At 36.5% G+C, this 12,230-nt stretch overlaps 2 protein-coding genes across 3 annotated transcripts; one reads left to right on the top strand and one right to left on the bottom strand.

The window, feature by feature from the left end:
• Positions 1-591: 591 nt before the first annotated feature.
• On the bottom strand, positions 592-8,532 carry LOC111461064 (beclin-1-like protein). 2 transcript variants are annotated; one of them, XM_023104502.1, is made up of 10 exons: positions 8,253-8,531; positions 7,428-7,753; positions 7,134-7,304; positions 4,924-5,048; positions 3,881-3,929; positions 2,755-2,913; positions 2,566-2,651; positions 1,993-2,061; positions 1,630-1,779; positions 592-1,060 (listed from the first exon to the last, which is right to left on the bottom strand). In XM_023104502.1, the coding sequence occupies exons 1-10, from the start codon at positions 8,395-8,397 to the stop codon at positions 811-813; spliced, it is 1,530 nt and encodes a 509-aa protein (XP_022960270.1). In that variant the 5' UTR covers positions 8,398-8,531; the 3' UTR covers positions 592-810. The 2 variants fall into 2 exon arrangements, with proteins under 2 accessions (XP_022960270.1, XP_022960271.1); XM_023104503.1 differs by having other exon boundaries at positions 983-1,072; positions 8,253-8,532.
• A 294-nt stretch (positions 8,533-8,826) lies between these two features.
• Positions 8,827-11,923, top strand: LOC111461065 (protein SDE2 homolog). The gene is made up of 3 exons (XM_023104504.1): positions 8,827-9,596; positions 10,538-11,165; positions 11,525-11,923. The coding sequence occupies exons 1-3, from the start codon at positions 8,923-8,925 to the stop codon at positions 11,669-11,671; spliced, it is 1,449 nt and encodes a 482-aa protein (XP_022960272.1). The 5' UTR covers positions 8,827-8,922; the 3' UTR covers positions 11,672-11,923.
• Positions 11,924-12,230: the final 307 nt, after the last annotated feature.

Genomic DNA, 12,230 nt, shown 5'->3' on the forward strand with positions numbered 1-12,230 from the left:
AGTTTAATTCCACAAACCTAACATGACTTACAAGATGTTCTCCCGTGCTTCTATCTAAGTGGGAGATTATTAGATTCGACTTAAAATTTGTAATTTTTAAGTATTTGACTAAATATTCATTTGTCCACTTCGATATTCATAGTCTTTCTACTTGTCTTTCTACTCCAAGTATTTGACTAATTTGCGATAGATTTCACAAGTTGAGATTCATGATATAAAAGTAAAGATACTAAAAAAAATATTATACCATTATAAATAATCACACCAAAAACAATAATATATTTTAAAAAATAATTCTAAAACATTTCTAGATAATAAAACTTACCTATGAAGCACCATTTTAGTTGCACAAAATAGAATTGATGAGAATAAAAAAGAAATCTCTTTGAATTACAAGTTTATTCACATTATATAATTACATTATATAATTACATTAGAAATATAAGTCGGACATATTCATATTTCTAGCGAATTAAACATCCAACACTTCTCATTGCCATAGGAGGCATAGACAATTTCTCTTGTACTCCAGAGTATGATTGTCAATCATGTCAGCATCATTGAAGAACAATGTATCATCGAAGAACGACATGGAGGCTAATAATGTTAAAGCATTATTTATAAGCAAATATTCCTAGAGTGAACAAAGGCATTGTTAACCTATTGTCTTGCTACATAATCAAATAGTTGATGAAGAAAAAGTAGTGAATCTCTGAAATAATATGCCTTCATGTAGAGAGAGGGAGAGAGAGAGAGACTAAATCCTAGGCTTACTGTACAGAGGCATGCAGTCATATCTGCGACTTGTGATCACCCGTTTGAAGAATTTCTATAGCCGGACCTCGGGTCTGCTCCGCCCTTGGTATACAAAGAGCCAACTGAAGGAACTTCATTGTGCGATGAGGCGATTGCAGAAAGGGGTTGGAAATTTGTGTTGCCAACAAACCAGTAGAGAGCCCATTTCAAATTGCAGAGAGTATACTTGAGAGCTTTCGTCCAATACTCCGGTTTGTTGAAGCTTTGCGTGATGGAGTAGTTTTCGACCTTGTCGTTCTCGATCCTGCAACATTATCTGACGATGATGATCAAAAAAGCAAGCTAGATTGATGTCGGAATATCTGGATTGAGCACGAACAAGAAAACTAGCGTAATATGGCACACGTGAGAGGCTGATTTTGATTGATATGCAATTTCAATCAAAATTGGTAAAAATGCCTATTTTGGGCATGTTAGTGCCTCTTTTAACATATTTGTGATGTTTCATGGCTCATAACTAAAACCTTTCGAGCTTCACCTCAAGGTTTGTAAAAACTGTCTGCTAAGGAGAGATTTTCACATCCTTATAAAAAATGTTTCGTTCTCCTCCCCAATCAATGTGGGATCACTCCGTTTATCCCCAGGATCATCGTAATGCCTGAGTTTCATATCATACACAGAATCCCAAGAGTTCTATCATTTCATTTGGTATTGTGCCTTAATCTAGACAGGCAGCATGAACGGCAAGAAACTATACATGCATAAACAAGGTAACACAACTAACAATATTGGAGATATATAAAAGAGAACACAACTACAAGATAATACAATCACACACATGGAATAAATGATATCCAAAATAATGGAACTTACTTATATGGCAATTTGAAACATTTCTCATGCGGTATGTTGTTCTCCTGATCCCTAGAATTTGCAAACTCAGCAAATTCCTTTAGGCAAGTCAAGAACAACGTCATGGCTTTATCGTAACGTGTGCTCCAAAACAAGTTCACAGGCCCAAACCTGTTTCAGTTACTACATATCATATCAAGAGACCTGAAGAACGTTAAGAAGATTTGGAAACTAAACATAAACAAGGTAGAATTTTGCAGATCGGGGGGAAAAAAAAAAACATCAATCCTCATATTTCAGTACACCAAGTTTCTCCTGTGTCGACTCACAAAACAAAGCAACAGGAACCGGACTAAGGCATTATAATAAGAATTCATTACTTACAGTTCATATGTGCTATTGTTGTCCATGATACGAGGGTAGCTCCCCATTGGAAGTATTTTAATACGATATCTAGGAAGTAACGAATTAAGGAAATGGGTTTCATTACTCAAACTGGATCCTTAAATCATTTATGATGCTGTAGACACCAAAGGATGCACGGAAGAATCAATGGCAATGGTATTGTTCCCAGAATAGAAGTTCAAAACAATCAACTTGACATTCAACAATGTTCCAAACCACAATGCAATATGGAACAATTACCAATTTAACTAAATTATTTACAACTTATTTTCCTAATCTGTTGTTCAATATGAGAAGCATCACTCTAATACCTTTTATTTTCGAATATATTTCAAATCTAAAATTGTCAAGTAACTTACTTTATCCTTTTCTTTTTCTTACTAGAACTCGGTTTCCAATTTGTTAAAGGTCTGCAACATCATCTCATCTCAATCAATCCAAAAAATGCAAATATAATAATCGAAGTACAAATTTCAAGAAAAAGGAACTTGATGATCGATATGGGTGTTGTACAAAATGATCCTACAGAAATTGTTACTCCGAAAAGGATACTGAAACCTTGGCCTGAAATACTGACACATTGTATGAAGAAGAAGGCTAGCTTGTCCCCATGCAGCATTTATTTCATCCCATTCAACCTAAATGTTTCGACTCAAAAAGTTAGCAGGAAAAAAAAAAATGGGAGTCTAACGACTAAAAATTCTAGAACACATAACAATAGAATGTGCCTAGTTTTCATACTGGAATCTTTGGAAGACGCCCAAGCCGGAAATTGTTAATCGTTCCAAAATCTCCGTCATGCCAGATTGGAAATGCATCATTGAGCACATTTGTTCGCTTCAACAGTTCCAAGTGTGCTTGTGAAACTTCTATCTTTGCTAAAATTGCATCTCTCTCTTCCTGTTATAGTCCTCATTCAACAACGAAATAGAAAAGTTGTCACGCAGAGGATGGTTATGAATTCTTTTAATGTTGAAAAGTTAATCGTGTACAGGGGTCCCTCATTTAAAATCAAGAAATATGGGTCATAAGCGGTAGTGTAGCAGTTCTATAAATTAAGAAAGAAACATTGCAACATAGCTTTAATAGTTTATATTACTATGAAATATTAGAAGGTTCTAATTTTCTTCCCATTTTTCTGCAAAGAACATACCAATCAAGTCCCAGGTTCACATTTGCGATCGGATTTTAAATTTTTTTGAAAAGTCAAACCTAATGCAAGGATGCAATACCAATTCTATATGCTACCGGTTGCCAGTGATAGGAAAAAGGCTTATATTGATAGCAAAAGCTCCTTATATAATTTTTATTTATCCTGGAAGATTATTTTGATAGCTAAAGCTCCCTTAAGCCTTTTTGATCACGAGCACAAGGTTAAAAGGCTCAGGCTATCATAATCAGATGATCAAGTTAGTCCTATGATTAGAGATTTAGACGTTCATTACAGCCAAGCTAGACCAAAACACACATTCCTTTTGTTTCCTTTTTTTTTTTTTTTTTTCTTTGTGAATAGCAACAACATAAGGTTGAACTTTACTGGATTGTGGCAGCAAGGCTACCCTGCCACGGTTATACACATTCAAATTAAGAAAAAAGTGGTTATCCAAGCATATTTAAGTAGACACTATATTGACATAAAGATGCCTACGTCCTTATAATTTGTTTAGGTTAACGAAAGTCATAATCATAAACATGCTTATTAATCTACATCTCTCTCATTATATGAGGCTCCATTCACTTCTTTGGGCTATATATTAATAATAACCTTGGTTGAATCCAGCAACAAAAAAGTAACATAATTATTAACATCTTCGTGGTTCCTATGAAATCTTAAAAGCAAAAAAGGGATAATAAATAAAAGGCATACCTGATGTGAGATTAACTGAAACTGAAAATTATTATATTCATGCCAATACCTGTCGTTCAATGAATACAAGAAGACAATCACCAACCTCAAAGTATCTGAAGAATTTCTGTCAACCAAATATATCTAAGTTTGAAAGAAAGAAATCATTTGCGGAGGCATAAATGAATACTACCGCCAGTAAAAGAGAACATCTTGATTAGGGTGTCAAAACAAGGGTGGGGATGATATTAGGCTAGTAAGGAAATTATTTGTAATTTACTCCATATTTTTCTAATTTGATTTAGTTATTCGGCTTACTTTTTACCCTAGGTTAAAGGTTGGTTCACTATAGCAATTATTTTCACAAATTCAATGATCTGGGCTATAAATATAAAGGTTTGGTTCCCCTCTCGTGGTTTTTTTTTTTTTTTTTTCCCCTTCCAATATTAATAAAATAACTCCTCACCTTTCCGCTAGCTCTACTAGGGGAAAACCAGATTTTCCCAAAAATTTGTCTATAGAAATACAAAAACCTCTGGAGGGGTAAATTTCAACAGAAAAGTTTCCAAGAAAAACGGCTTCACCACCCTTCAGTTTGCGTCTTGTGTCGGACCAAGTGTAGGTAGAGCAACATCATTTGTTCTTCCATTATTTGTATGCACAGAATGGTTTGCATATGATATGTCAAGACTCCAATCTTTCATGGGTGATGAACAATGTACCAGGAATAACATATTAAACTTTGTGTCATCAAATTTAGAGGCAAAGCCAGAAACTACAGGAGAAAGTTGATTAAAAAAAAACAAAGAATATTTTTATGACGAAGTTGCCATGTGGCGTGAGAGAAGGGATGTAGCTGTGCATATAAAGCATCTTTTTGGTGATTGTTAATTTCTTTGTTTTGTAATTAGGTGTTTACAGGATATTCTCCTAAATTGACCTGTTAACGTAATATGGGAAAATTAGTTAGACTCCTTAAACAGGGTTTGGATGCTCTCTTATTGCGTAACTTTACAATAATCAATAAAAATTTTAGTTTCCTTTTAAAACAAAATGGCAAGTACCTCTCTTCCAGTTCCTTAAACCGAACAGATTTAAGCTCTAGCTCTTTTAGTTCAGCATTCACTTCTGCAAACTGGTTCTCTGTCTCTTTAATGGCTGCTTCAAGCCTTCTCTCTTCTTCCTCAATCTAAACCAGAATAAATAGAAGATCAAACAACCGGACTCTTTAAATGAAAATAATCCACTCAAGATGCTATTGATTAAAATTCATTTTCTCTATTTTTTTCAAATAAGAAACTAATCCAATTTGTATCTTTACTAAAAATATATGAGTAAATTTTATGAATTTGCTCAATTAAAGGCAGCCTCGAGGCTAATTGGAAAAATTGAGGCACAAACCTCAATATTAGTTTTAAAAATTCTACCAATCATAAAAGTGTGTTAGACGAACATGACTCTCCACAATGGTATGATATTGTCCACTTTGAGCATAAGCTCTCATGGCTTTGCTTTGGGCTTCCCCAAAAGGTCTCACACCAATGAAGTTAGTATTCCTCACTTATAAACCCATGATCATTCCCTAAATTAGCCGATGTGGGACTTTCATCTTCCAACACCTCCCCTCGAACAAAGTGCGCCTCCCCTTAATCGAGGCTCGACTACTTTGGAGTCTTAGTCATTTTTTGATGGCCTTCGAGGAGGCTTGGCTCCTTTTCTTTTGGAGTTCTTTGTTCGATATTTGAGGATTTACCAATCTATTGGCAAGACTAAGTTTAGGGCATGGCTCTAATACCATGTTAGACGAACACGACTCTCCACAATGGTATGATATTGTCCACTTTGAGCATAAGCTCTCATGGCTTTGCTTTGGGCTTCCCCAAAAGGTCTCACACCAATGAAGTTAGTATTCCTCACTTATAAACCCATGATCATTCCCTAAATTAGCCGATGTGGGACTTTCATCTTCCAACACCTCCCCTCGAACAAAGTGCGCCTCCCCTTAATCGAGGCTCGACTACTTTGGAGTCTTAGTCATTTTTTGATGGCCTTCGAGGAGGCTTGGCTCCTTTTCTTTTGGAGTTCTTTGTTCGATATTTGAGGATTTACCAATCTATTGGCAAGACTAAGTTTAGGGCATGGCTCTAATACCATGTTAGACGAACACGACTCTCCACAATGGTATGATATTGTCCACTTTGAGCATAAGCTCTCATGGCTTTGCTTTGGGCTTCCCCAAAAGGCCTCACACCAATGAAGTTAGTATTCCTCACTTATAAACCCATGATCATTCCCTAAATTAGCCGATGTGGGACTTTCATCTTCCAACAAAGTGTACAATAAAATATTAAAAAAGATATTGCATGAAGTATCTATAAAACCATGCCTACAATGGCAACTTTTTAAATTAAAGATTCTAACAAGTCATTCTAGACGTTATCATTAGTGTCACTAAAAAGATTGGGGTAAAAGAAATAGTAATGATAGGACATGTTACCACAACATATAATGTACCAAAATTTGGTACATTAGGATTTTTATATGTTTGAAGAATGGAGCAAGTTAATATTATTTAGAAGAGATGTGACGTGGTCATGCAACCTCTTAGGTTCATACAAACCTCAAATGAGCCAAAAATGCACAAGCACAACCACATCATCACCTATGTGCACACCTACAAGTCCATGTCCACGACATGACCACAACAAACCGTGTGCCTCACCAAGAAAACACCTTAGTGATTCTTGTGCATAGCTAAGAATTTGGATGTCTTAAAAACATTTAAGGTCAATTGGTCATCAAATTTGTAAAGTGTTTCAACTTTGGAGTTAAAGAACTTGGGTTCTTCTAGGCACTCGACCTAAAGGTAATCTACATCTAACTCTCCCTTGGAGTTGTACTAATTGTTTTGTGGGTTTTAGTGTTCGTGTGCTAGGGTCGACATAACCAAGGGGCTCTTAAGGCAATTTACTCTTAACAACTTGGATCGCTTATTGTAATCTCTAGTTCAGGTTTCTCAATACACAATCCCTTTGTAATGGATCTTTCTTTTCTATATCAGCATGGTTGTATCTTTCATTAGTCTAAACAAGAGAAAAAGTATATTTCTGCTTTTGAATTTTTGGATAACACCAAACCTTAAACTCAAATAAGATCAATATCTCAAGAAAAATTTCTCCACGACTTCCTATGCCATGCCGTCCTTCAAAAATAAGATAATCAGCATCTAATGTTGTTTAGAAAGAAATGCCTAAATATCATTGTGAAATTGTACCTTTAATTTCTCCTTAAGAAAATCAGCTTCAGAAAGAACGTTCCGTGACTCCCCCTCTAGACGTTTGAGGCAACCTTCATATGCCTTAATGTCCCTGTTCACATCTTCAACCTCCTTATCAAGTTTATCCGACAAAATCCTCATGCATTCCAGGCACAAAGGCTGCTCCACCTGGACATAGAAATCGAGTTATACAGTTTTATAACCAGTTCCATGAAACTTATGAAGAACCTAATCAGCCTCTATGTGGAAATGAAATTGAAAAAAGTTCCAAGTTATTTTGCTTTAGAGTACCTGAGTTTGAGTTTTGGAAATCTCAAAAGCACGTTTTAAGATAGTTATGGTAGTGTGAAACCCAGAATTATTTGGTTGCATTGCCCCATCTGGCGATGGTATATGCATTCCACCTCCATCAGAGGGAGATTCATTCTTATACACAACTACAAACGACTCTTCCATCGTTTTTCCAGTTTGCCCTGTGTCAGCCTGACCAGCTCCCTCACGAGGACGAGGAACGCCTTGTGATTGAGGCCTTTGCTTCGGCAGCACAACAAAAGAATTATCCATGCGCGTGGAAGCTAACATGCTACTGGCACCATGAGCTCCAGACCCTTGCATACCTGAACGTGTTCATCACCGGAACATATGTTCATCAAGAGAATCATACAGCTTGAAGTCAGAACATTAAACTAATATCCATTCATGCCTTAAAACCCCAGAAAATCAATTGATTCTCTCGCTGCCCACACGTAAATTATCACACTTAAAATCATTCACACATCTCGTCTCTTCTTTTAAGTCCGGGAAAAGGCGTTCCAGTTAAGCTTACAACACATAGAAGCCGTTATCAATTTAGGCAACAATCTTTCTCATGTGGTTTCTCCAACAATCCATGGCCTAAATTCACAATAAGACGCACTGTACTCCATCAAACTCTCCCTCAACGAAGCTAAAACTATTCAATCCAATTCTACCGTTCAAATTATCGCAACAAAATCTGGCGCGAACGGCAACAAATTGCGTAAATAACTACACAAGTCTAAACTAACTGAAGAAATCACATCTGAAATTCCAAAAGCGAGAAGATAAAACATCAACAATAAGAGTCAAGAAGTTAACCGGATCGAACAGAGGGATCGCTGATGAACTTATCAGCATGGGTGTCAACGCCGACAAAGCATAAGGATTGGCCGCAGCTCTGGCAGCCGAATCGATGAACATTCGGGTCCCCAGGCAAGATCCGACCCATTTTCCGGTCGCCCATCGTTCGTCCCCTTTGCAATCGGATTGATTCAAATGAGAAAAATTTGTAATTTTTTATCTTAAAATCGCCGGTGATCTTGCGTGGAAGCAAAAGAAAACCAATGAATCCTTCGCGCCTCGCAGTTGATTGAGGAATGACTGATTACATAATTGATTAAATTAAAATCAAATAACAAAAATTAAATATCAATTAAATAATTATAAAAAAAGGTTAAATACTCCAAATATTTATTTCTAATAAACCTTTAAATTTTAAAAATAAGTAATTAAATATAAAATAATAATAATAATAATAAAAGAAAATTTAAATACTAAAATAAATAAAACAATATTAATTTTGTTTTAAAATTAAAAAGAAAAAATAAAAATGATAAATCCCGGAAAATCCGATCCCGGTCAAGATAAAGAATCCAAAATCAAATATATTTATGCAATTTTTGGGCAAAAAATTTCAGTTTCATAGTTTTTGCGTCTCTGGAAGATCTTCGAATTCTCTCTTGAAACCAAAATTCGAAGCTCCACTACAATGGAGGCGGCGGCTACCGACATACCCAGAAGCGGAAGTGGCCGGATTTTCAATCTCTTCGTCAGGCTGTTAGATGGGAAAACCCTAGCTCTGAAATTGACATCCCCTTCTGTTCATGGCCATGCCATCAAGCACCGTCTCTTTGAAACCACTGGAATTCCCCCAAATCACCAGCGTCTTGTCACTGGTGTCCGCCAGATCGAGGACGATTCGGTTGTTTCATGCTTCGATGAGTGTTCGGGTAAATTTCCTACTGTTCATCTTCTGCTTAGGCTGCTTGGAGGTAAGGGAGGGTTTGGATCGTTGCTGCGTGGGGCGGCGACGAAAGCGGGGCAGAAGAAGACCAATAATTTCGATGCTTGTAGGGATATGAGTGGGAGAAGGTTGAGGCATGTGAATGCTGAGAAGCGATTGGAGGAGTGGAAAGCGGAGGAGGAGGAGAGGAGATTGGAGAAGGTGGCTGAGGAGTTTCTGAAGAAGAAATCCAAGGTTGGGAAGAAGGGAGTTGGGGATTCTGCGACTCAGAAGTATGTAGAGAGGTATCGGGAGGAATCTGCGCGTTGTGTGGCTGAGGTGGAGAAATCCGTGAGAGATGCGGTGATGAAGGGTGGGAAGGGAAAAAGGAAGGGTTGTTCAATGCCGAATGGTGCAGATGCTAAAAAGTTGAAGATCTGGTCAGTATCTTGGTTTTTGCTTTTCTTTTATCCCTTCGATTATGTTCTAGTTTGCAAATTGTTTTGCCTTCAAAGTGCATATTTTAGAATTATTTTTGGGAACCAATGATTTCGTAGATAGTATAGTTGTGAAGTTGCATTAGAGGGGATGAGAGCCAAGCCACAAATCAAAGAAGACTACCGAAAATAAAGGCCCTGCAATTGATATAAAGATCAGATGAACTATGAACTATAAACTATTAAACTAGGATCTTAATTTGTACCGAGATTGGCCAGCAAAAATTGCATTGTCTAGAAAGATATCTATGGCATTTTCTAAATAGGTGAAGAATCTATGCTTCTTTTCCTTTATGAATAAGTGACTGAAGAATTCAGTATCTGAAAAGCCTTCGGTGCTCTTTGGGAAGTCGTATGATTATTAAATGTTGGGTGGAGGATCTTCCAAAATCGAGTTGCAAAGGGCATCTGAGGAACACATGCAGTCTCCTCGTAATCATTCTTGCTATGAGTTTTTTGGTGGAAAGGAAGTAGTATGGGATATGAAGAGTGAAGTGGTGCATCCTGAATTCACCAATCAGGCTGAAATCTGGTGGAGCTTTATTAATCTTCCTTTTATACCGACGAAGCTGTCTTTGTCAACTCTACTTCATTTTTTCCCTCTTAGGTTTTCGTTTTTTCTTGCTGTTTTTTATTGGAATGACTTCTTCAAATAATTAACCTATGCTATTTGATAGTGAGCATTTCATTTGTTATTGCGATCCACTTCTGTTCGAAAAAAGGAAAGTAACTCCACCTTAACGTTTGGATCAGTTCCAAAACTGGCATCAAAAGCAACATTAACATCATTTTCTTCTATTAGTCAACTATTGATGAATTATTTTGAACCTGAGCATTTTCTTATTAGCTTTGTGCCAATAATTTCTTTTCTTTTCTTTTTCCAGGATGGGCAAGAGGAAAATGGGTGAAAGTGACAGCGATGATTTGGATTCAGATGACTCTGATAGTGAAGAGGAAAACGAGAAATCAGTCATCTTGAATGATGGTTGTCAATCTGATTTAAATAAGGATGCTGAAGGGAGTTCGGACTCTGTTAACTTCGGTAAACATGGGTATGGTTCGGGGGAAGCCTCCAGTGAAAGTGGTTCTGAGGAAGAAAAGAACGTGGCAGTGCAGGAAACCATGGAATTGGTCGGAAGCTCCAGTGAAAAAGCTCTTTGTTCTGAACAGTTTAATGAGGTTGAGATTAACAATCAGACTACTCAGGGTGCAGTGGTACGTTGCTCGGAGGCTGAGGCTGAGGCTGTTGCTGTTTCTACCGATCAAGAAGATGAGGTCGGAGAACAGGGTGCTCATGGGGTTGACATCACAAACATAGAAGATGTTGCTGCTAATCCACAAGATATATCAGTTCCGAACAATGGTGAAACTGTTGAAGATTTGTCGAGCCTTCCTGAACCAAATGGCTCTCCAGTGACTAAGTTGAGTGATCATGAGGAAACAAGTGCAAGTAAAATCAATTCAGAAGCACCACTGAATTTTGAAGATTTTAGTTCTGCTGCTGAAATGGAGGTATGATCATCCAGAAATCGAATTATCATTTTCTTATGCACCTTGTTCATTTATTTTTTACGTCTGCTAGGTTGCATTGCATTGATAAATAGTTTCCTAATATATTTGTCTATTACATGACAATACCTTCACACATGGGTTAAATTCAGAAAATTTCATTAGGTGGACTAAATTTTATGTTCTAACATTATATATTTGAAATCCTCCCATTCTAAAACTTGGAGGGCTCTATAACGGGCAACACGAACTAACCATCATGTTTGTTCATGTTACACGCTATTGCTATCGGAATTGAAAGTGAATGAAACTCGATTTGTTTTTAGCATATTATATTCATATTATCTCCCCTCGATACCCAGGTTCTTGGATTGGAAAGGCTAAAGTCGGAACTGCAAGCAAGAGGCTTGAAATGTGGGGGTACTTTGCAAGAGAGGGCAGCCAGGCTTTTCCTGCTCAAGTCTACGCCATTGGACAAGGTTCCAAAGAAGCTTCTAGCCAAAAAGTGACTGTAAATTTTCGTAATCTGACTTCTATCATATTGTAGCGACTTGATTTCTCTCCATACTTGTGAAATGATATTAGGATGAACTCAATCACAGTGGTCAAGTAGAGTCAGTTTCTTCTAGTACGTGCAACAAATATGATATTATGAAGTATAGGGAAGGTTTGAACTTCTGAGTACAAGTTGGTTGTGTTGTATTTGTACACTTCTGATAGTGTTATAATAACTAAAACTATGTTTTTGTTCTTTGACCAAATAGGTTTTTAGTGTTGATTTTGTAACTTGGATAATAGGGTCAAAACCCGTCATTAGCCTAGTTTATAATTTGACGTAGTTGTAATTATGAACAAGTCGTGAACGAGTCCTTTAAGTTAATAGTTCAGTTGAATAATAAATTTGAAATATTTAAATTAATATTTAACACATTTGATATATTATATCCTTATATGTGGTGAGAAAAATAAATAAATCTAATTTTAAGTTTTTGAAGTAATATTTAATATATTATCTATATTGCATAACATATATAATATTTAAAATAAATAATATATATATATATACAC

The sequence above is a fragment of the Cucurbita moschata genome, unplaced genomic scaffold, assembly GCF_002738365.1.
Source record: "Cucurbita moschata cultivar Rifu unplaced genomic scaffold, Cmos_1.0 Cmo_Scf00024, whole genome shotgun sequence".
Classification (NCBI taxonomy): Eukaryota; Viridiplantae; Streptophyta; class Magnoliopsida; order Cucurbitales; family Cucurbitaceae; genus Cucurbita; species Cucurbita moschata.

Excerpts from the sequence above, each read along its gene's own strand:
- LOC111461064 (XM_023104502.1), bottom strand. The coding sequence starts at position 8,397 with ATGGGCGACCGGAAAATGGGTCGGATCTTGCCTGGGGACCCGAATGTT. Across the intron at positions 3,930-4,923 it reads TTTAAGGAACTGGAAGAGAG|GTATTGGCATGAATATAATA; the intron begins GTACTTGCCATT and ends ATTGAACGACAG. Across the intron at positions 1,780-1,992 it reads AACAATAGCACATATGAACT|GTTTGGGCCTGTGAACTTGT; the intron begins GTAAGTAATGAA and ends TAACTGAAACAG.
- LOC111461065 (XM_023104504.1), top strand. The coding sequence starts at position 8,923 with ATGGAGGCGGCGGCTACCGACATACCCAGAAGCGGAAGTGGCCGGATT. Across the intron at positions 9,597-10,537 it reads GCTAAAAAGTTGAAGATCTG|GATGGGCAAGAGGAAAATGG; the intron begins GTCAGTATCTTG and ends TTCTTTTTCCAG. Across the intron at positions 11,166-11,524 it reads GTTCTGCTGCTGAAATGGAG|GTTCTTGGATTGGAAAGGCT; the intron begins GTATGATCATCC and ends CTCGATACCCAG.